Raw genomic sequence first — 24,416 nt, forward strand, 5'->3', positions numbered from 1 at the left:
AGAAAGGAGAGAAGAAATAAAAGTGAAATGGAAAGAATGAAGAAGGGGAAGGAAGAAAAATGAAAAGAGAAAGAAACAGAGAACAAAGGACCAAAGTAAATAGTGAGAAGAACGAGGAGATAAAATAAAAACGAAAGAGAAAAAAGATACAAGCAAAAAAATATATATAAATAAAATAAAATAAAAAATAACGATAATGTAAACATAAACAGGACACTGTCAGTGCAGCAGTGACACTGAGGGGTTTAAAAACTCCAGCAGCACTGCTGTGTCTGATCCACTCTACACCAGCACAACACTCACTAACACACCACCACCACGTCAGTGTCACTGCAGCGCTGAGAATGATCCACCACCACATCACACCTGCTCTGTGGGGGTCCTGAGCGCTGAGGAACAGGGGGAAAGGGGTGGGGGTAATAATGTAATAGTATGCAGAGCAACAGATGGACTACACTCTGTAATTTTAGAACTACACAGTGCTCCTGTGCGGTCAGTGGAGCTTTGTGAAATAACCCGGAGAGTCAGAGCTTATTCACTGACCTTCAGCGTCATTAGAGAAGGGGTCCGACGCCGAGGGTCTGTTTTTACGGCAGAGCTCCAGAGAGAGGAACGCTAGCTGCTGGTGTTGTGTTCCACCTGGTAACCGAAGAGATGTGAGTCAGCTTCATGTTCAGAACTGAACTTAGACATTAGAGCCCTTCAGAAAACTGTGTATGGCTCTGTGTGTGTGTGTGTGTGTGTGTGTGTGTGTGTGTGTGTGTTAAGTTACATGCAGTAATGTAAAACATTACTACCTTTTAAATTAAACATTAACACTGTCAAAAATGATAAGACGTCCTTGTCTTTAGGTGGAACCTAATTCCTTTGGTTTGGAAAGGTATGAACACACCCTGGATCGGGCAACACACACTCACAAAGTCACTCACTCACACACACACACCTGTAGAGAGTTTTACATACTCACACAGTCACTCACACAGTCACACACACAGTTTCACACACACTCACAGCTGTGGAGTGTCATACACTCACTCAGTCACTTGCACACTTACACCTCTACTCACACTCACACATTCACACCTGTGGACAGTTTTATACACACACCCAGTCAATCACACATTCACAGCTGTGGACAGTTTCACACACTCACACAGTCACTCACACACTCACAGCTGTGGACAGTTTCACACACTCACCCAGTCAATCACACTGTCACACATTCACACTTGTGGACTGTTTCACACACTCACATAGTCACACACTCACACAGTCACACACACACATGTGGACAGTTACACACACTCACCCAGTCACTCACACAGTCACACACTCACGCAGTCACTCACACAGTCACACATTCACACACTCACATATGTGTACAGTCTCATACAGTCACCCAGTCACTCACACAGTCACACATTCACATCTGTGGACTGTTTCACACACTCACATAGTCACATACTCACACAGTCACACACACACATGTTGACAGTTTCACACACTCATACAGTCACTCACCCAGTCACTCACACAGTCACACACTCACACAGTCACACACTCACACATGTGGACAGTTTCACACACTCACATAGTCACATACTCACACAGTCACACACACACATGTTGACAGTTTCACACACTCATACAGTCACTCACCCAGTCACTCACACAGTCACACAGTCACACACTCACACACTCACACAGTCACACACTCACACAGTCACACACTCACTCATGTGGACAGTTTCACACACTCATACAGTCACTCACACAGTCACACAGTCACACACTCACACACTCACACATGTGGACAGTTTCACACACTCACATAGTCACATACTCACACAGTCACACACACACATGTTGACAGTTTCACACACTCATACAGTCACTCACCCAGTCACTCACACAGTCACACACTCACACACTCACACAGTCACACACTCACTCATGTGGACAGTTTCACACACTCATACAGTCACTCACCCAGTCACTCACACAGTCACACAGTCACACACTCACACAGTCACACACTCACACATGTGGACAGTTTCACACACTCACATAGTCACACACTCACACAGTCACACACACAGTCACACATTCAAACCTGTGGACTGTTTCACACACTCACACAATCACACACACAGTCACACATTCACACCTGTGGACTGTTTCACACACATAGTCACACACTCACACATGTGGACAGTTACACACACTCACCCAGTCACTCACACAGTCACACATTCACACCTGTGGACTGTTTCACACACTCACACAATCACACACACACACACACATGTGGACAGTTACATACATTTACACAGTCACTCATACAGTCACACACTCACCCAGTCACTCACACAGTCACACACTCACACATGTGTACAGTCTCATACAGTCACACAGTCACTCACACAGTCACTCACATAGTAACACACTCACACTGTCACGCACACAGTCACACATTCACACCTGTGGACAGTTTCACACACTCACAGAGCTGTGGCTCTATATTACACTGGTCTGACCCTTCTTCAGGACTAAACACAAATCAAGACATACACTGAGAACTGGGTGGAAAACCAGCACAGAACCTTAAACTACACTAAGTGTAATACACCACTGGAATGCACGAACTTGTGTTGTTTATTCACCGAGACTAATCCTGAAACACAGGGGATTAACCCTTGGGACTGGTTTTACAGTAGTATTGAGCAATTTGGTAATTACATATTTAATTACATAGTTACATACTGTGTGTCATACATCTACAAAGTGGACTATCGAGGTTGGAGTGTCTAACAAAGTGGACACAGGGTTTAAAAACTCCAGTAGCACTGCTGTGTCTGATCCACTCTCACCAGCACAACACACACAGAGCTGAGAATGTCCCACCTTCTAAATCTAACCTAAAGTTACAGCGTACTATGTTTCTTGTCATTATGGGAGATGGTTACAACCTTTAAGGGTTAACTTTAGTGGTGTGTGTGTTTGCTGTTATATCATCCTGTGTTTCCAGTGTCAGTAATAGGAGCTGAACAGCTGAGTCCAGTACAGTAAAACATGTTCCTGTCGCTTTAAGAAGTGTTTGTAAATATTGGCCTGGCCCTCCCCCTCCACATTCCTCCCATCTCTCCTCTGTGGTGGGCAGGACTTCGTTCTCCATGCCACAACAACCAGCCAATCACAGGGGAATGTGGGGTATGCAGCATTTCTCCAGCCAATAGCAGGGGCAGGAATTTCAAAGCGCTTGACTCTTGACTTTGGTCTTTTAAAAGTTCTCTGAATTCCTGCTCTGGATCGTCCACAAATACCTCTCCACCTGCAGTTTCACTCTCACATGTCTCCGCAGGAACAAGACTCGGAGATACGTGGTGTTATCAGGTACATAAACAATATCTCAGCTATGGCAGTTCTCATTCTGCATCCTCACTGATCAGCCAAAAGATTAAAACCATTGTCTGGTGAAGTTTAGGAGATGCTCTGACCAAAACATTATGAACATCCCAATGCCGTTCGCTCCTGTCACTGACCATTTCTCCTGCTTCCAACATCAACCTCAACAACTTACTGTTCACTCACTGCTCAATTATACCCCGCCACACGGGTGTGACCACAGTGACCAGGTCATCAACGTTAGTCACGTCACTTGGCAGTGGTTTTAATCTTATGGCTTTTGGGTGTATGTAGAAACAACATTAATTCATATTCTCTCTCTCTCTCTCTCTCTCTCTCTCTCTCTCTCTCTCTCACACACACACACACACACACACACACACATATTATCACACTTACTGGAATTATGGGATGTTTTTTTCTAATATTAGGATTTGTGTTTTTATTTGTTTTCTTGCGTTTGAGCAAAAAAACACCTCTTTTGCGCTTAATAATTTTTAAATCTCATTTTGTCAGGTGCCAAAAACTTTTGCACATCACTGTACATCCCAAAAACATGTGTTCATCCTTAGTACATGCCCTGATCCTGAAGATTAGAGTGAAAGAGGGGAGTTGACAAAGTATGCAGAGCAACAGGTGCACTACAGTCTCTACCTGTACAACTACAAAACTGGAGCTGATCAAATGGAAGAGCTTACAAACTCAAAGCAACATATAAGCAACGTTTATGCATGCTCGGTAAACGTGCAACATCTAAGCAACGTTTGTTGTCCAGTGCTAGAGCAACAGAGCTAACACTCCACCTGGAGAAGTACAATAAACACCTTTGCCCGGCGACCCCCCCATCTCACCATTCACCCCCACCTTTCTAGTCCCGGACTCTGTGGAAGGCTCTGATTGGCTGGGATCCCCTTTAGGGGCGTGGCCACTCGCGCTGTGATCTCACGATCAGCTGTTTGTACGCGTCTATATTCTGATCCGCGGATCAGCTGGGCGAAGCAATAACACCATCCCAACTACACACACACACAAAAAAAACAGCACATCTGCAGGGAAAAGAGAGGGAGACAAGCCAAGGAGAGTCCCCCGGCAGATTGGAGCGTGTAGTCCACACTCTACACAGATCACTTCTTCTAAGAAGAAAGCCTTTATTCTCCTTCTCTTTATTGTTATTATCATTTTTTTTGTGACAAACTCTGGTGCACTTACTCTCTCACAAGGCTACCTCACCAAGAAGGCTACCACCTAAAGCTGTGCTTTAAGATCGACGTGTATTTTTTTTTTAAAAAACATCCTCGCGTTGTTTACAACTGGCAAAGGCAGGTAAGATGCTGCTAAGTCTCGGGGGCTGTTCAGCTCCTTTGTTTGTGCTGTGGTCTGGACGCATAGGCTATTCGTATTCGTGTTTTCCTGGTGTAATATGATGCATGTTAGTGTGCAGTGGCGGTCCATCGTTGGAAACAGCGAACATCTGTGGAGAAACTCGCCATAAATGGATGCATTTCGTTTGTGGAGCCTAGCCTTTTATAGGTCACCATAATAATCCTCATTTCGTCACTGCATTGCTCCCTAACAGCTCTCTCTGACATCAGATTGGGTGGTGGGGGAAGGTTTAATGTTATTTGTTGGATATAGGTTGTTTGGAAATGACAGGGAATGTTGAAATATGATTGTTTATTAATAAAAACAGACAGATTCGTCTGTTGTTTTTTCGAGAACCTTGGTAAAAATGTCTTAACCGTGTGCTGCTTATGTGAATATCTCTATATTATAAGCACAAATGCCCTTTTTTTCTCCCTCTCCTGTGGCTGTAACGTTATACAGGTCTCAGGTCAGTGATGGTAACGTTAATACCGTTGATCCGAGCTGTCATTGCTATGACCCTTTTCCCCTCAGCTGGAGGAGGATAGCTACCGCTCTCATTCGGATATCTCGCTTTTTCACAAAACAAGGCTTTTATTTATTCTTTTAATGGCATTTATCAGGTAAAATTGATCCAGTGTCTCGACTTATTTCCTGATTTAATCCCTTTCTTCCTCCGAATGTAAACACTGCTGCTTTGCTCCTCGAAACGGTCGAAAAAGCCTTGCTTTTCCATCGCTTTAAGGCGCCTTAAACGGTTTTACCCGTAGATTAAGGTCGTAAATATAGCCAAATAGCCCACATTCTCTGTTTTAAGCTCTAAATCAGTCGATATCCCTTGCTTATTTTCCCCCAGCTCTCTGCCTGTTGTTTTTCGGTCGTGTATTTTTCCGTCCTCAGGGGGTGGGGCTTAGCTGCATAACCGACGCCGCCGACGTCATAATGTTTCGTACAAGCCCCACCCGCAACCGCAGAAGCCACACCCATTCCACTGCAACGAAGTCCCGCCCACCACAAAGTCTTTCGCCCTCAGGTCATTAACCCTCTGTATGGAGCAGGGTAATCAGAAAAAGGCCCAAACACACGTTTGATACTGAGTACTTTAATGAGAGAAATGCTTAGGAAGACGTAAATAAAACATTATAAAGGGTTCTCGGGTGGTTAATTCTCCATTGAACTGTAGGTCTGTAAAGACATTATCAGCTCTGTCAGGCTCTATTCTTCAAACATATGAGAACTATTCGTTATTCATTCATATTTTATAAGTGCTTCATCCTGATCTGGGTCACGGTGGGTCTGGAGGCTACACATAATTATTGGACACAAGGAAGGAACACACCGTGGACAGGGCACCACACACTCACCCAGTCACTCACACTCTTTATTTTTAACCTTTGCATTACCCACATTTTGCTGAATGCAGTAAATGGCCTGTGCTCTTGGTTGGTTTATTTTTACTGTAAGCGACTCCATAATTCCCCATGTGTCCCACACAGAGGAAGAAAGTGTTTCTGAATCAGGTCCATGACCCAGATGAATGGTTTGAGGTCCATGGTGCAGTAGGAATCACTTTCCCATGCCTGCATTCTGGTAAACACTTTCGTTCTCATGTGATTCTCCTCCTGCTTTTAAACCACAAAGCTGTCTTTTCTTTCTCTGCTTAGTTTTGGATTTGGGTCATGTGTCATTTCTTGAACTCTGGATCCAGATTGAGCACGTCCTGCATTTATCCAAATGTATTTATCCGTTCCACTGACTATTTGGGATTCCACATTGGCTTTAAAGGGACAGCCGTATGTTTTAGGTCTGAAGCGACAAACGTGTTCCGTTTGTTGTCTCTCTCTTTTGGAAAGACAGAGGCGTGTATTTAGTTCACATTCAGGGTTTATACTCTTCCAAAAACAATCTGAATTATTATATGGTTTTCCATGTCATCACGCTCCAAAGAAAAACTCTAAATCTTTTTTGTAGATGTTAAGTTTATTACACCCTTTGAACACAGCAGCTGTCTTTCACACTGTGTGAACATGTCATGATGAATGGACCAATAGAAACACTGATGGTTTTCCTTTTCCTGTGAAGTGACTATTTTGGAGATACATGTTTTTCTTTGGACAGTGACAGCATGCTCCAGTTTCCTTCCACAGTCTATAAACATGTTGGTAGGTGGAGTAACAGTCTCCACAGGTAAGTGTGTGAAACTTTCCACAGGTGTGTGTGTGTGTGTGTGTGACTGAATAAGTGTGTGTATTGTCCTTTCCAGCATGTGTTCATTTCTTGTGCTTAATGATTCTTGGTAAAGTCTGGACCCACCATGACCCTGGTCAAGATAAAGCAGTTACAGAAGATGAATGAATGAATATTGTGTAATGCGTCAGTCTGCGTTTGTTGTAGTTGTTTTGGATGGTGATGATATTCTACATTGCACAGCAGGACGTGTCTCTGCCACAGCTTCAGGGTCCTGGAGGTTGTGGGTTCGAGTACCGCTCCGGGTGACTGTCTGTTAGGAGTGTGGTGTGTTCTCTCTGTGTCTGCGTGGGTTTCCTCCGGGTGACTGTCTGTGAGCAGTGTGGTGTGTTCTCCCTGTGTCTGTGTAGGTTTCCTCCCGGTGAATGTCTGTGAGGAGTGTGGTGTGTTCTCTCTGTCTGCGTGGGTTTCCTCCGGGTGACTGTCTGTGAGGAGTGTGGTGTGTTCTCTCTGTGTCTGCGTGGGTTTCCTCCGGGTGACTGTCTGTGAGGAGTGTGGTGTGTTCTCTCTGTGTCTGCGTGGGTTTCCTCCGGGTGACTGCCTGTGAGGAGTGTGGTGTGTTCTCCCTGTGTCTGTGTGGGTTTCCTCCGGGTGACTGTCTCTGAGGAGTGTGGTGTGTTCTCCCTGTGTCTGTGTGGGTTTCCTCCGGGTGCTCCGGTTTCCTCCCACGCTCCAAAACACACGTTGGTAGGTGGATTGGAGACTCAAACGTGTCCGTAGGTGTGAGTGTGTATCTCACACCATGACCCTGAACTGGATAAGCGCTTACAGATAATGAATGAATGATATTCTACAAGCTTTCTTGTTTATTTATTTATTTATTTATTCATTTATTCATTCATTCTCCCCCTAACACTCTGTAATCTGTATTATTTACTAATCTTATTTATAAAAAATAACAAAAAAACCTTATGAAGGAAAAAATGTACATTGGACTGTGAATGGATGTGGCATTTTGTTTACAATTCTGTTTAATCAACAGTGGTCCGCCATCTTCTTGAGGTGTTAATAGCAAAAACTAATACTAATTAGTAATAATTTACTAAAAAAAGTATTTAATTGCATTTAGAAATTCAACAAAATGTAATAAAAACACTGACTTTACATCCTGCGACGGCATCTAAGACATCATTTCCCTTAGCTGCTGTGGGCTGAAGGGTCCTGAGAGACTGCACTGTCAACTAATGCCTCCTCGCTTCTGAAGTCTGAGGAGAGTCAGAGAAACTGAAGGTTTTCTTTGTTAGAAAAACACACACTGGACTCTATAAGAGGTCAGGGACACAGAATGACCACAGGGATGATGTAACTTATTGTAACATGACAAGACAAGGCTGGAAGATTTGGGCGGAGCCTAAAAACACTTGCCTATATTCATAGCACACTGTTAGTGTGTGTGTGTGTGTGTGTGTGCGTGTCCTTCCCCACTGCATTATTTATAGTTCTCCACTTGTGTCCACCTGGACAGTCTGGCTACACTCTCCTGATTGGCCAGTTTGTATTTACACAGCAGAGTGGGCGGGGCTTAGGTATTGTGCCTGAACTCATTGACCCTGTTCAGTGAGCAGTGATAAAGGACAAAGCGTCTTAGCAGAAAAGCATTTCTTATGTCACTCCAAATGATTAATTTTACAGGAGATGTAATACGCCTTCTAAATCATTAGTGTACGTTAATGTAATAATATTTTATTCTAAAACGTTATGGAATATATCTAAATTTTTTGTTTCCACACTCACGGCCCACTCTCTGAGCTCCACTGACCACACAGGAGAACTTTGTAGTTCTACAGTTACAGCCTGTAGTCCATCTGTTGTTCTGCATACTTTGTTACCCCCATCTCCCCCTATTCTTCAGCGCTCAGGACCCCCACAGAGCAGGTGTGATGTGGTGGTGGATCATTCTCAGCGCTGCAGTGACACTGACGTGGTGGTGGTGTGTTAGTGTGTGTTGTGCTGGTGTAGAGTGGATCAGACACAGCAAAAAAACAGTTTTGAAATAGATCTTACTAAGTATGCAGAGCAACAGATGGACTAAAGTCTGTATGGGAGCTGACAACATTGGCCAGTGTTCATTATTACACCAAACTACACCTGGGCTGTTTTCAGCGTACAATAGTGGTGTGTTTATGGCAAAGATGTAAAACTTCTGCTGGATATTTGCATATTTCTGTGGAAACCGTTTTGAGTGGCGGTAAAAGGAGTTTAGTAGAATTGTCTCTAAGAAAAATACATCGGTTCTATTCAGCTCCTGAATCTGATCCATTATTATTCATTCATTCATTCATTCATTCTCTGTAACCGCTTATCCAGTTCAGGGTCACGGTGGGTCCAGAGCCTACCTGGAATCATTGGGCGCAAGGCAGGAATACACCCACACGCGCCAGGGGACACCTACGGACACTTTTGAGTCGCCAATCCACCTACCAACCAAACCGGAGCACCTGGAGGAAACCCACGCAGACACAGAGAGAACACACCACACTCCTCACAGACAGTCACCCGGAGGAAACCCACGCAGACACAGAGAGAACACACCACACTCCTCACAGACAGTCACCCGGAGGAAACCCACGCAGACACAGAGAGAACACACCACACTCCTCACAGACAGTCACCCGGAGGAAACCCACGCAGACACAGAGAGAACACACCACACTCCTCACAGACAGTCACCCGGAGGAAACCCACGCAGACACAGAGAGAACACACCACACTCCTCACAGACAGTCACCCGGAGGAAACCCACGCAGACACAGAGAGAACACACCACACTCCTCACAGACAGTCACCCGGAGGAAACCCACGCAGACACAGAGAGAACACACCACACTCCTCACAGACAGTCACCCGGAGGAAACCCACGCAGACACAGGGAGAACACACCACACTCCTCACAGACAGTCACCCGGAGGAAACCCACGCAGACACAGGGAGAACACACCACACTCCTCACAGACAGTCACCCGGAGGAAACCCACGCAGACACAGGGAGAACACCCCACACTCCTCACAGACAGTCACCCGGAGGAAACCCACGCAGACACAGGGAGAACACACCACACTCCTCACAGACAGTCACCCGGAGGAAACCCACGCAGACAGAGGGAGAACATACCACATTTCTCACAGACAGTCACCCAGAGCGAGCGGGAATCGAACCCACAACCTCTAGGTTCCTGGAGCTGTGTGACTGTGACTACCTGCTGCACCACCGTGCCGCTCTGATCCATTATTAAATGTGAAGAAATGTTAAACTTAATTCTGTGTTTAAATATTTGTGTAAGTGCATTATTATGAATTTTAATAGTAGGATATTGCAGCTAGAGACTGCAGTCCAACACTGTCCATTGAGATTCATACGTCCACGTTTGTGAATGCAGATTTTAAAAATATCAAGTGCTTTTAAATGTCAGCCTGACCGAAATGCTCCATGCTAAATGCCAGAGATCACACGTCAAGGCCGATTTCCCACTGTGTGGCTACTGGCAAATGAAACCAGATTATGTGGAAAGGAGAAAGCTCCATTAAATATCACCGCAGAAGTATGATCTCTGCTTCCCTGGGTTTATCACAGGACTCACAAGATTTATCACACGTTCAAATAACTACTGCCTCTTTGGCACAAAAGCTGCAGCCCATGAGACCTTCAGGAAATAACCGATAATGTGTGGAACGGTGTCTGAGAATCTGAACACTACAGCCAGTCGTACGAGACCCAGACGTTGTTGATGGTCATGTTTTAATTAGTTTACAGACGTGGCATGCATTTAATTTAGTTTTTAGAATTTTGTTGATAGCTGCTGTGTGAAACTAAGCCTTTTCTCTGTAGCTGAACTGAGTGAGTGCTGGATCTTAGCAGATTTTCCTCTTGGAAATATTTTCTAAATCTTACTCTGAACAGAGAGGGGATTTAAGAGGATTAAGCCATGGCCAGAGAGGGATGTTAAATGTCTCAGACTAGCCTTAGATGCCAAATGAGCACAGCTGGGAAACGTGATTCTAATTTTTAATGGGTCTCCACCACCAAGATTATGTCCAGAAGCAGTGATGCCTTGACTTGGCTGTTGTTGATTTGGGATTCTCCATTTCACTCACTGTTTCTTCACTGGTTAAAGCCTTAAAAACAAATTGTTACTACTGTGGCACTGTTGGGAATAGAGGTCTCCAGAACCAGGGCTTTTTGAAGACTCAGTGGATCTCTATTTCATTCAGCTAAGCCAACAATGATTGGTTTGAATGTGTATTTATGCCCAAAGAGTGCCAGTGTAGTACTACTTTGACACCAATCTTTCTCTCTTTGGCTCTCTTCCAAGGCCTTTGCAATACATTCAAGACCATAAGTTTGCACTCTAAAAGCCCAGAGACTCTTCCAAGACTCCTCCATCACCAAGGGCTTGGCGATCAAAAGAGGCCAAAACACAGTGCTGATCACTCTCCAACCACCACTGAAGACCAACACAATAGTCTCTGTACGTAGATTATTACTACGATCATTTTCCAAAGGAAAACACCAAGGCAGCTCTCCTTCAGCACGTCTGTAAATCCTGCCCATCGACCTCAGCAGCATTAACCATGTTCCAGAGGCTCAGCAACCTGCTTTTCGGAGAAGTGGAGGACGTCGCCGCCGAGCTGAATGGACCCAAACCCTGCGTCACTGAAGCTGATGAGGAGGGATGGCTTCTGGTCAATTTACCCGGTGAGTTTTTAGAGGGGATTATGAGAAGTGTAGTTTTCGGGGGGGGTGTTTTCCTGGGTCAGGATGTCAGTGTACCAAACTGCAGAGGTGGATGAAGGAGAAACTGGTTCATAGGCTTTTGCCTTCAGCCTTGTTCGGTGTCTTTACACAGATGGCAAGTGATGGCTCTAATGTGCTACATTAATCCAGCCCTCGTGCCGCCGTGGAATGATAGTGATGACGTTGTCTGTATCCGGAGCTCATGACATTTGGTTCCTCACAACACTTGCCAGTGTCATGACTAAGCTGCAATTGCCCAAAATGGTCCAGATTAGGCCCAAAGGTGTCTGCTATCTTGGAAGTTAGCTTCTGTAACAAGGGCTATAGGCTAAAGCAGACTAATTAGCATCATGCTAACCGCATGCCTAAATCATCACATACATGTGTCCGTCTGTGTATGAATCTAATATAATCTCAGATAGACTGGATTATGTAGTTTTTGACACTGTAACACACTATTAGCTATGAAAATGGACAAAGTTGGCTACAGTTAGCCTCACATTGCTAATTTCTGTACATAACACCAGAGAAGTAGATATAAACACCAGGGAACAGTCAGCTAGCATGAAAGGATACCGATATTCCATAGGTACATGACACTAATGATAGTATTCCCATGTCTTATGTCTTGTGTTGTTTTTGCCTCCTCCCATTTTCCCCTATATTCAACTTGACTCCTCCCACTGGTGTGTATGTGTGTGTGTTGACCCTCTACCTGCATGGCTTTATTTAACACGGTTCCGCCCAAATAACTACTATTAAATTGCTATCTCTGTTCTCCATTACACAAACCCCACCCACTATTCTATACAAACCCCGCCCACTTCACCATGTGCCCAGGTAACGGTGACTGTACCATGTTGGGCGAGGACGGGGCAGAGGCGCCACCCACAGCACAGTCCCTCCCACACAGTGAGTGTCAAGGGGCGGAGTCTACACAAGACCAAACCAGGCCCCCTTTGACATGTGACCCCGCCCCTTCCCCACGTAAAAGCCGCAGGACTAGAGTGGCCAAGGCTAAGGCTAAGGCAAAGGCATGCCCCCCTTTCCCGTTTTGTCCCAGTCCTCCCTCTCCCATTGGGTCTGGAGGAGTGAATGCAATGTCAGACCCCGCCCACTGCCCGCATGGCTCCGCCCCTGTGTCGCCCGGGGCCCGTAGCGACAGGCTGGAGCGGGGCAGCATGGACGAGAGCTGGTTTGTCACCCCTCCCCCCTGTTTCACTGCAGAAGGAGCTGCTGCAGAGGCCAGCCCCATGGAGGACCTTCTCATCGAGCACCCGAGCATGTCCGTCTACGTCTCGCCTGGAAACCTTCCTCCGGTGGAGCAGAGCACCGTCAGTCTCACCAGCAGCACAAGGTGAGACTAGAGTGAAATGAATTCAGTTCCCTATAATTGTGCACTATATAGTGAGTAATGTACGGAATAGTGAGTAGGGAGCCATTTTGGACAAAGGGCAATTCTACAGACAGATGACACTCTCTTTCTCTCTCTCCCTCTCTCTCTCTCTCTCTCTCTCTCTCAGCAGGATGTCTGACTCAGCAGCGCCCCCTGTGGTGAGGAGCTTGCCCACAAGGGTGGCGCGAGGCTCAGCGTGTCATGCGGTCACACTGGCGAAGATCACGCAGGTGTCACGCGTGCAAAGAGCCGTGTCCCGCGTGGAGCGCCGTCACCTCGGCCGCACCCGGATCCAGCGTCAGAACCGTGTCCGGGATCAGATCCCACACCGAGCCACAAGCGCTCGCAAATCCTTCCTGCACCAGCCGAAGCAGCGCAGCTTGTACCACTGACCTCTTCACTCTGGTGGCATTAGTAAAGACAAACTGTCTGTGAGAAGGGTGTCCCGTTCTAGCTTTCTGTTCAGAGTCTGAGTTCTAGGTCACAATTGTCATAATTTATTGGATGGTGATCCATCACTCGAGAGAACACTGCTCCACAGCCCAATATTCCAATCTATCCCACAATTTGCATCAGTCATGGCAAACATAGGCTCATATGTAGCTTCTGTGGAGTCCTATACCTTTGGTCTCTGTTTGCAAGTGCCATTTATCGAAATGTAGACACAATACTTAGATATTTCATGTCGTACCCATGGAATCCTCATAAATAAATTACACCACAAAGTAAAAGCTCCAGTAGCCCTTAAGCTGTGTTCCATTTACCTCAAAAGTCAGAGGTCGGAACTGGGAGTGACGTTACACCCGAGTTGACCATGTTCCAGTAAATATTCAGAAAGCCATATGCCCCATGTTATCATTGTAAGCTTATTAGCATTGTTAGCAATACCAGTCGATAACAGCATATTACAATATTGTACACATCCACACACCTTGGAAACATGTCCACAGTGGAAAAGCACTGTGTGTTTGACTGATGTAACGAAACACAGATATATAGAAGTGCTAATAAACAGTATAATACCACTGCTTACACACTGTAATAAAGCTAGTACCTAGCCACTTGCTTGAATCAGGAGCTTCTGAGCATTGAAATCAACCAGACTATGCTGAAATAACTGGACACCCGTCCCCTAGACACACGTCTTGTTGTCTGTTATCACCCACTACGTCTCTGTCCTTCACCGTGTCCCTCTTTTATTTACATTTATGTTTCTTAGTGTTGTCACAGGTAGAGTATCTTAGTCTCCCTTATTAGCATGTACTCTGCAGCAATGCTAATGCTAAGGCAGGGGTTTTAGCTTAAAGCGTTTAAGTACAACTGGTTAGATTATATCTCTGTCTCTATCTCTCTTTCTCTCTATCTCTTTCTTTTTCCCACACCCCACTCACGTAATTAGCAAGATCATTTATCCTGGTGCAGTTTAGGACAGCTCCACCTTAAAAAATGGTAGCTTCTAGGCTCACGTATAATGAATTGTGTTCACTAAACTGGTTTGAGCTTGAATGGCGCAGGGTCAGGGTCAGAACTGGACACTGAAATGGTCAAAGATGGTCTGAGGTCATATTCTCATGCCCTTTATTTGCTTCCATTTTATTGCATCGAACAAAGACACAAGTACCATTTTGTGTTATATTTTAGAAAGGAAAGAGGATACCGTGGGGATGTGTTGCTGTGCTAGCAGAGAGTCCAGCACGAAGAAAGCGGTGCACAAAAAAATGAGCAATGCATTAAAAGCCCCTGTTCACTCTTTTACAGCATGTCTACTACTAAACCTTCCCTGAGAATTAGAGTAGATTTGCTCTGAAATGTCACAGAAAGAATGATTACTGTTTCTGATCTTTTCATCTGTTGGTTTTTAATGATGAAACTGGCTAAAAACATATCAGTTCTGCCACAGAATTTATTAGAATTCACGATATGTTATAGGCATTTAATTTGTGTAGTATTCAACTGTAATTGTGAGTATATAATGAATATAAAACCCTGGCATTTCCTGAGCATTAAAGGAACAATAGGTAGTATTTTTACTTCAAAATTACAGCTTCAAATTCATTGTGATAATTCACTGACCTGTAATAGTGAGAACGGAGCCTCTGTTGTTGGTACTCCTGGCTCAGCACTGCAGAAAATGCACTTTGTAACTTTTGGAGGAGAGTCAGAAACCACACCTGACCCCACCCCCCACCCATTTTAAATAATGTGAACAGTGTGTAGATGTTTATACTCTAGTGTTGCGCTCTGTTCACTGGCAGTAGGTTTTTTTATGTTCAATATTCTGAAAAAAATGAACAGACTAGAGGCAAATTTAATGCATTATGCTTTTCTTGTTGCTGCCTGCTTTCAAAACACACTGAGAGGAAAAGAAAGTAGCTGAAGGCAGAGAGTGTGAATAAAGCAGACTAAAGAGGTCTTGGGCTTGTTGGAGAGAGTAGACGCTGATGGGGAATCAGAGAGGATTTTATTAAGTAAGTTTAGTAGCCCACTAAGCAGCCTGCGCAGACAAACTTAAACAGGCTTATGGTACCAGCTTAAAGGGGAAATCCAACCAAACATTTTAAATTTTTAATTGGTTTTGATACTTTTAGCTCTTTATGTGTTGGATTACGTTTCGTTGTGGATGGAGCTTCCCCTAAAACACACACAGGAAATGCTCACACGTACACAGAACACACTCTACTGCAGGACAGGCTACTTTACACGTACACAAGGCCTACATAACAATGGACATAACCTACATGCACATCTATAAAGGCTTGTTTCAGCAAGGATCAGGCTTTATACAGCTTTCTATGGGGAAACGGAATCAAACAACCTTATGTGCAACTAACATTTGTTGGAATAAGTCTTTATTAATATTTAAATAGGTTTATGTGAGTGACAGGTAGTCTTATAAACAATGGCTTACAGTAAAGTCAAGGCATATCCGTGTCTAGAGGAATATCCCTTATCTCTGATGGTTGATTCTCATGGAAAAACAACTCAGTCGAAGTATCTGCACATTGGCTTTCACTCTACGTAGGTTTAGAGTCAGTTAGAAATTGGGTTGAAAAATCACTGTTTCCAGGCTGCTGTGGGTTACAGGGCGTGTTGGTATATACAGAAGGTACAGAGCGGTATAGATGGCGACTCTTTATTTTGTTTTATTATGTTGTACACTGGCAGCTAAAGGAATTGCTCAGGAGTTTGTGGACAACTCCTTATTCAATGTTTTTTTTCTGAAAAGTAGGGTGTTAACCAGGAGTTTGCTGCAGTAACCACTTCTCCTCTTCTGGGAAAGCTGGTGTAAGGGTGTAATGGGATATCTGCTGTAAAGATTTGATGGCATTCGGCCATATTGAGGTCAGACACGGATGTTGGATATTAGTTCTGACACTCCAGGTCTCCCCAGCAGTACTGGATGGAGCCACATCACGACAGAGAACATAGTTCCACTGCTCCACAGACTACACTCAGCGCTGGGTATGGTGCTCTTTGTGAGTTTATTATATGTTTGCACTGGTTCTTTAAGTGTATCCTGCTGAAAAACAAACAGAGCTCCATGATAACCTGGTGGTAATTTTGCTAATCACACAGCAGAGGTGTGTTTACTGAACAGCATAACAATATCCCAAACACAGCATTTGCTATTCAAACCTGCAGGACAATTATAGTCCTAGATCTGAGCACCTCTGTGTCTGCCAGTGTACTTTACACCATATAGTTTTCCACCTAAAGACCAGATCTTTGCCATTTCTGTCTCTATCCAGTGTTGGAACCCTTCCTTAAGTTTAGCCCACAAAGCTAACAGCGCTACAGAATAATATCACTGTGACAAAAACGAGACGTGGAAAAAGATTGATTCTATTTTAGAAATGGAAAGAAACACCAGTTCTCATCTGAGACACCCAACGTTACACTAACAGATTAATTTCACACTCAGATCCTTCTCTATAACATCAGAGCGAGAGCACTGTTAGCATGCTAAAGCTAAACAGTGTGTAAACAATCGTGTTAGCTAGCATGATCTCACACTGCAAAAAAAAAAAAAAAACTGAAGAGAAATCATCTTAAATATAGTCAAACATTTCTTACTCTGAATTTTTTAAATGTTTCTCAACTATTGTCTTGGCTTTGAGCAATTTTTACAATGAGTCTCCCCTTTGAAAGGGTCAGTCCATCGACTACACATTTTTTCTTGTTTCAAAAAGCCACATTTTCAGCGTAGTTACGGAAAACCTGTCAAAATAATCTGCCAAAGGAACGAGACACGTTCACTGTATAAAATCATTGGAATCAAAACAGTAGTTGAGAAATTGTTTCTCAGAATGGGGAGTGTGGTGTGTTCTCCCTGTGTCTGTGTGGGTTTCCACCTACAGTCTAAAAACACCTGTTGATAGGTGGATTGGATGCATTTTTTTTTTTTTTTGCAGTGGGTTAGAAATACCTCTGAGCACTCTTCCACGTGCACAATCCGTTCTTTACATCTTCTCCATTGCTCAGTGTTACCTTCCTGCCATTTCCAGACGCTACCCCTCACGTTATTTTGGGTTGTGTTCTGTGGTGTTTGCCCTGGCTTATGTGTAGTGTCAACGCTGATAGATTTACTATGGTGCTGAAGGTATATGAACATATACTACTATTTGTAAATCGTTGAGAATTGGATGTAAGTTTTTGCACTGTCTTACGTTTTATTGGTGAATCAAGGTTTATTTTTAGCTGTGTGCAATTTACTTGTTACTTGTTTTTCAAGCAAACAAACAAAAAAAAGAAAGAATAGCAAGAGGCAGCAAACATGAGGGTGATGCTAATGTGCATGAAGAAGAGGTTTAAAAAAAGAGGACTTATTTTAAATTATTCACGTGTGTACATAAGATATAATGCACAGTACAGTGTTTTGAATGACCTGTGTGTGTGTGTGTGTGTGTGTGTATGTGGTTTTGGGATTATTTCAGTGCTAAATGATGTCACTACCAACTCACATTGTTATTTTATTTGTATGTCCCTTCATATAGCGCCACCTACCGATGAAATGATGTGACTTTAAACATCTCTTTTTTTTCCCTCCAAAAAATACCCTGTCACCACTTTTAAACCTTTGTCAATGCACCATTTTGGCGACAAAATTATGAACGTGTGTCCACTTCTGTTTTCCTTTACTTTTTCTGTCTTTTTTTTATTATTATTAATTTCTTCATCGTTATTATGACACACATACGTTATTATGCGTGTAATAAGCAGTGTCCGACTTTTTCCTTTAGACTGCTCACCTTCAAAGATGTCAGCATAATTTAGTATATAAAGAAAAATAACAGAAACTAATTTAAATACATATATCACATCACATTTTTATTTATATTTTTCTTTATCTATTCACATGTATGAATGTCAGGGGTGGGTTTCTTGGAACGTTTCCTATAACCAATAAAGGGAACTTCACATAGTTCCCTTTTAAAAAATGACACTTAATGTGTCTCTTTTAAATGGTGCTTCTCACCTTTCGGCACAAAATGTAAGTCGAAGGTGTGTACAGAGGAAACAACAGTGTGTTCTGTCCCTGTGTTTATTAAACCCATGTAAACGAACAGCTTGACCAAACATCTCAACCAGCACACCTTACGGGACCCATCTCGGTTGACTAGGACTAGCTGGGTTGAAGATGCGCATTAGCTGTGGGTGCACTGGAGCATTATTAGTGGATCCCAAGTGGGATATATCTGATCATATTTAACTCACAAATGAAACTTGCTAGTAGCCAGATGGGCTGCTTCGATCAGCCCCACATTGGTGTGTTAGCTGGGATGCTAATGTAAACATGCTAAACCTTCTCATGTTGCTAGGATAAATTTTACAGAACATTGGCAAAACACCTCCTATTTGTTCAAACACCTCCATGTAGTGTTTTATTTACAATTTTTAGTGACATGTACTTAATTTTTACATTTAAAAAATATTTGTAGATTATTCAAGCCAGCACTACCATAGTGGCTAACTTGTAGTTGCTGTTTCCAACCTGGCAAGCTGTCCAAACACTGAAATTTAGTATGTTATTCATTTTAAATGACATTTATTCTACATGCTTTTGAAAGACCACACTGTAGGGACAGATCATGGTACTCTTTGCTACGAAATCAAGTTAGCATTAGCATAGCGGCTAATGCAGCGTTGCTGTTTACAACTTGCTACAGTCCAAATTGTTTAGCATAGCATTTTAACCTGGAAACAAGTACACACACGTTTAGATTGGCTACATATAATATTGTTATATATGTTTATGTGTTAATGTTGTGAAAATGTTCTGTAAAGCTTGTCCAAATTAGCAACACAAGCTAAAAGATGTATTGAAGGAGCATGTTTGGTTTAATTTATTTGAAACAACATTAGCAATAGAAGCATTAGCTTTTGGACTAAATAACTCCTTTCCCAGCCAGTACACATTAGCCGGGCCCACATGGGTTGGACATGGGCTAGCAGGGTTCAAGATGAGCATTGGTTCTGTGCTGGTTTTAACACTGGCTGTTTGTAGCTAATCAAATGGACCACTTTCATCAGGTAAATGCAGGCGGCCCAATAATTCAATACATGAGGCCCACATGGGTTGTGTACAGCCACTTCTGTCGCTGGAGGGCACCCTCATGGACAGAACTTGCTGGTACCTAACTGGGTCGCTCATATGGACCCCACGTAGGTGTGTTGGCTGGGACTGTTCACACTCTGTAGAGATCCATTCAGTTTTCTGTTTGCTATTTCTGGGGTGCTTTTATTTGTATTTATTTTCTGACACCCTCTGTTCACCACGTACTCAGCAGGTGATGGTGATGCTATTGTTAATTTTTCTTGGGATTTCCTATATTTTTGTTGCTCTCTCTCTCTGTGTGTGTGTGTGTATAAGAGTAATGAACTGTATGGGAATAGAGCGGAGAGTCTGGGGTTAATCGAGTGTGTAGCTTTGTGTGATGTGAGGACTTTAGAGAGGGTGGGTTACTTTAAATCCTATAACAATGACACGTACTGATAAAAGAAAACGAATCTTAAAAAAAAATCTATATGTGCTTGTATTTTTATCTCATATTATTAGAACCAGTTGTTCACTTTATTATATTGTAAAAAATAAAAAGGGGGTGGACATTCAGACGGAGAGACGGCGTATTTACGTTCGTTTATTCCTACGTTTGGTGTTTGTTTTTGCCCTGAAACTATGGCAGCTTTTAAAAACATAGGGGTTTACCTTTTAAAGGGGGAAATCCTCTTCCAACAAGTACGCCCCCTTCAAAAAAAAAAAAAGGTCAAACGTACAAATAGAGTATATTAAAAACTGAATGGTGTATCTGATATCTATGGTGATTGTGCCTTTCACTATTCTGCATGGTTTTTGTGATTTGCTGACATTTCCGATCCCCTCTGTGTGGGCAGTAGTCAAGACCTATGCAAAAAAATACCAGGATGGGGTTCCAGCATCCATTCAGAAATGCAGGTACCAGACAAAAAAAGAATAAAAGAAATGAAAAAACCTCTCAGGATGAACACAGACTCTTGCCTCTTTATTTCTACACAATGGCGTGCTGTTTTAAAGCCTGTGTGTGTGCATTTGTAGGAATTGGTGCACAAACATCTCAAAATTATTGAGTTAAAGGGTTTTTATTTATTTTTAAATCAATGAATCAAATCAAAATTTTCACTACAATTTAATTTGATTGGACCTTTTTTTGTACAAAGCCTTAATACGTTTAAAAACACAGCTAATACATTAACAATGTTGAAGAAATGTGTGATTTCTTTATTGCAATTGTACAGCAATGGGAAATAGGGACTCCATTCACACACAAACATAAACACACACATAGTCCATGCCCTGGGATTAGTTTGGGGTTAGGTGCCTTGCTCAAGGGAGGGAGGAGAAAGTGCCCCCTCCCCATTTTCCTGCTGTTCCAGGGAATAGAGCCATTCATTCATTGTGTGTAACCCTTATCAAATTCTGGGTGGCGGTGGGTCTGGAGCCTACCCGGAATCAATGGGCACAAGGCCACCCTTGAGGGCAACACACACTCACACCTACGAACACTTTGGAGTCACCAGTCCACTTACCAACGTGTGTTTTTTGGACCGTGGGAGGATAATGTGTGACTGTGCCACAGTGCTGCTGGGATAGAGCCAGTGACGTTTCATTCCCAAGCCTGCTTCCCTACGTTTTTGGCATAGCTGCCCCCAAACTACAAAATAATAAATAAATATTTGGAAATAGGCAGTGGCTTTAGTTTGTAGCGTAGCAAAGGCATTAAAGCAAGTGAGGACAACATATCTCTCAAGCTTGTCTCCATATACGAACAAGCAGTTCACCAACAAACTGTTCTAAGGGACACATTCATACACTTGTGTGTATTTAGTGCATTTAGTGTGAAATGAAGGCTGGACCCAGTGAAAACCAAATCCCCAACTGTAAAGGGATAATAGACATTGTATATAAAGAAAACTACAAAGCAGTGAATAGCAGTGAACATGAAATTTGAGCCACCTCAGATCTGTTCTTCCTGAACAACAGAACCCGATTTACTGCTTTCTTAGCAACTTCAAACATATATTTCCTGATGCCTGGGTCTGTCTCAAATCAAAACTCTGCCTAGGTAGTGAACACTAAGTAAAGTACTGAGGTTATGAGGTTATAAGCACAAAGTATGAGTTTAAAATATACTTGATATTGTTTTATTATTAAAATAAATAATAAAAGTAAGTCACTACAGCGAGTGGTGAATACGGCCCAGAAAATTACAGGGACCTCACTTCCACCAGTTGAGGACGTACAGAAGAAACGCTGTCTTCGTCGAGCCTGCAGCATTCGTAAAGACTCCTCACACCCTGCACATAGTTTGTTTGTCGTCTTGCCTTCTGGCAGGTGCTTCAGGAGCCTCCGGACCAGGACAAGTAGATTGACAAACAGCTTCTTCCCCAGAGCTGTCTCCTTACTGAACTCTGTACACCGATAACACACACTCATCCGTAATCTGGTCATTGACTGCACTACATTCTCTGTATACTACTTTTACACTGTACATAATTGTATATTATATTGGGTTACACATATTCTGCACATTCAATTAATGTAAACATATCCAACCCTCCTTTGGTAACCCCACCTGTAAATTAGTCATCTCTATATCATGTTTATAGCATTTTTCTACTCCGTCTGCACGTCATGTCTTTCTCGCCAAACTATATTTATTATTTTAAAATATATAATATATTCACATGTATATTTGTCCATATTCATGCCTATATCTTCTATATTGTACATTCTGCACTCACTGCTTATTGCACTCTGGTTAGATGCTAAACTATATTTCGTTGCCTTGAACTTGTACTTGTGTAATGACAATAAAGTTGAATCTAATCGAATCTAAATAAAGATAAATGATGTATTTATTCATCTGGAAACAAGCAACCTGGTTGACCAAATTTGAAATGAACTGTGCTAATATTTGTCATGCTGCGAAGGACTGGCGCCTCCTCCAGGGTGTGTTTCGCCTTACGCCCTGTGATTCTGGGTAGACACCGTGACCCTGAACTAGATAAAGGTTACAGACAATGAATCAATGAATGTAGCAGTGGCGATTGCTCTAAGACTGCAAGAGAAGCTCAGCTTCCCCTAAAATGTCAAACAATAAGTGATCAAATATATACTGTTGTGTGTACGTGTCATTGAATAAATATGCACTACAACTTTTGTTCAGAATCAGCTTCTTATCACTGGTAAAGATGCGGCTTTCCTCTCAATCATTCCCGCAGCTTCACAGTGCTTTAAACAATGAGGACACTGAGCGTCCACAGAGTTCAATAGCGAAGCAGCAAAGTGCAGCGAAACGAGACGAGTCATTGGATAAATGCTGGGCTTTGTCCCGCCCATCGGACGCTCAGCGTCTCTGGGGGTCTATGGGGCAGTGGGCTGGCCTCGGCTGGCCCGGACGCTCAGCTTCTGCATGATGATTGGATGATCTGTCTGAGGCTGAATCCATTTTTGATTGACAGCGAAATGAGCGAATCAGCGATCCTTTGGTGTAAAGATCCGTGGGAGCACAGGCGGACACACTTCACATGGGCCAAGGCCGTTTAAGCAGCCTAGCTCTGCTGGCCATTGAGAGGACACTAGTCAAGTCCCTGGAAAAGACGCCTTGTTGGTACGACAGGGTCACAGACCATTTTCTTAAAAAGAAACGGAGGGTAGAATTTACGTATAAATAAACCGACACATTTTATGATGTAGGCCGAAATTGAGCTTCCCCTCCTTGAAAGACCAGCATCCGCCACTGGAATGTAGTAATATTTATTTTGCAGAGAAACATTTTATGTTTATAATTATTGGCTTTTTGCTTGCAGTTTAGTTAAGCTATAAAGTTAAACCAAATAAACAAATAAATAAATAAATAAATTTAAGCAAGTGTGAGATTGGGCGGCACTGTGGCGCAGCAGGTAGTCTCAGTCACACAGCTGCAGGAGCCTGGGTGACTGTCTGTGAGGAGTGTGGTGTGTTCTCCCTGTGTCTGCTTGGGTTTCCGCCGGGTGACTGTCTGTGAGGAGTGTGGTGTGTTCTCCCTGTGTCTGCGTGGGTGTCCGCCGGGTGACTGTGAGGAGTGTGGTGTGTTCTCCCTGTGTCTGCGTGGGTTTCCTCCGGGTGACTATCTGTGAGGAGTGTGGTGTGTTCTCTCTGTGTCTGCGTGGGTTTCCTCTGGGTGCTCCGGTTTCCTCCCACAGTCCAAAAACACACGTTGGTAGGTGGATTGGCGACTCAAAAGTGTCCGTAGGTGTGAGTGTGTGAGTGAAAATGTGTGTGTCTGTGTTGCTCTGTGAAGGACTGGCGCCCCCTCCAGGGTGTGTTCCCGCCTTGCGCCCAATGATTCCAGGTAGGCTCTGGACCCACCGCGACCCTGAATTGGATAAGGGTTACAGGTAATGAATGAATGAATGAATTTGTGAAATTTCCAATTTTTTTCACATTCTTTTATTTGTTTAATTTTTAAAAACTACCTGATCATAACAAACTGATAATTGTGTAATGAGAGGAAGCTTCTTGTTCTTGTGAGAAACGGCGATAATATGTTCGTTAAATAGAGACGAAATTGGGAAAGAAAGAAAAAACAGACAACATGGAGGCTTCCACAACAATAGCGTGTCTCTGAACTAGTGCCCTAGGTAGGGAGCAAGGGAAAGATTGTTGATTTGGAACGCGTCCGATGTGGGTGCGCAGACACCTGCGCCTTTAAAGGGCCCATTCAGCGGCGGCGATGACGTCAGCTAATCTTTAGG

The 24,416-nt window shown here is 43.3% G+C and overlaps 1 protein-coding gene across 3 annotated transcripts; it reads left to right on the forward strand.

Annotated features, from left to right (window-relative positions):
- Window positions 1–4,402: 4,402 nt before the first annotated feature.
- LOC136696573 (tumor protein p53-inducible nuclear protein 2) lies at window positions 4,403–20,629 on the forward strand. Of its 3 annotated transcripts, none has more exons than XM_066671086.1 (4): window positions 4,403–4,728; window positions 11,325–11,707; window positions 12,587–13,103; window positions 13,270–20,629. In XM_066671086.1, the coding sequence occupies exons 2-4, from the start codon at window positions 11,584–11,586 to the stop codon at window positions 13,532–13,534; spliced, it is 906 nt and encodes a 301-aa protein (XP_066527183.1). In that variant the 5' UTR covers window positions 4,403–4,728; window positions 11,325–11,583; the 3' UTR covers window positions 13,535–20,629. The 3 variants fall into 3 exon arrangements, with proteins under 3 accessions (XP_066527183.1, XP_066527184.1, XP_066527185.1); XM_066671087.1 differs by having other exon boundaries at window positions 13,273–20,629; XM_066671088.1 differs by having other exon boundaries at window positions 12,974–13,103.
- The last annotated feature ends 3,787 nt before the right edge of the window (window positions 20,630–24,416 follow it).

The sequence above is a fragment of the Hoplias malabaricus genome, chromosome 5 (genome assembly GCF_029633855.1).
Source record: "Hoplias malabaricus isolate fHopMal1 chromosome 5, fHopMal1.hap1, whole genome shotgun sequence".
Taxonomy (NCBI): Eukaryota; Metazoa; Chordata; class Actinopteri; order Characiformes; family Erythrinidae; genus Hoplias; species Hoplias malabaricus.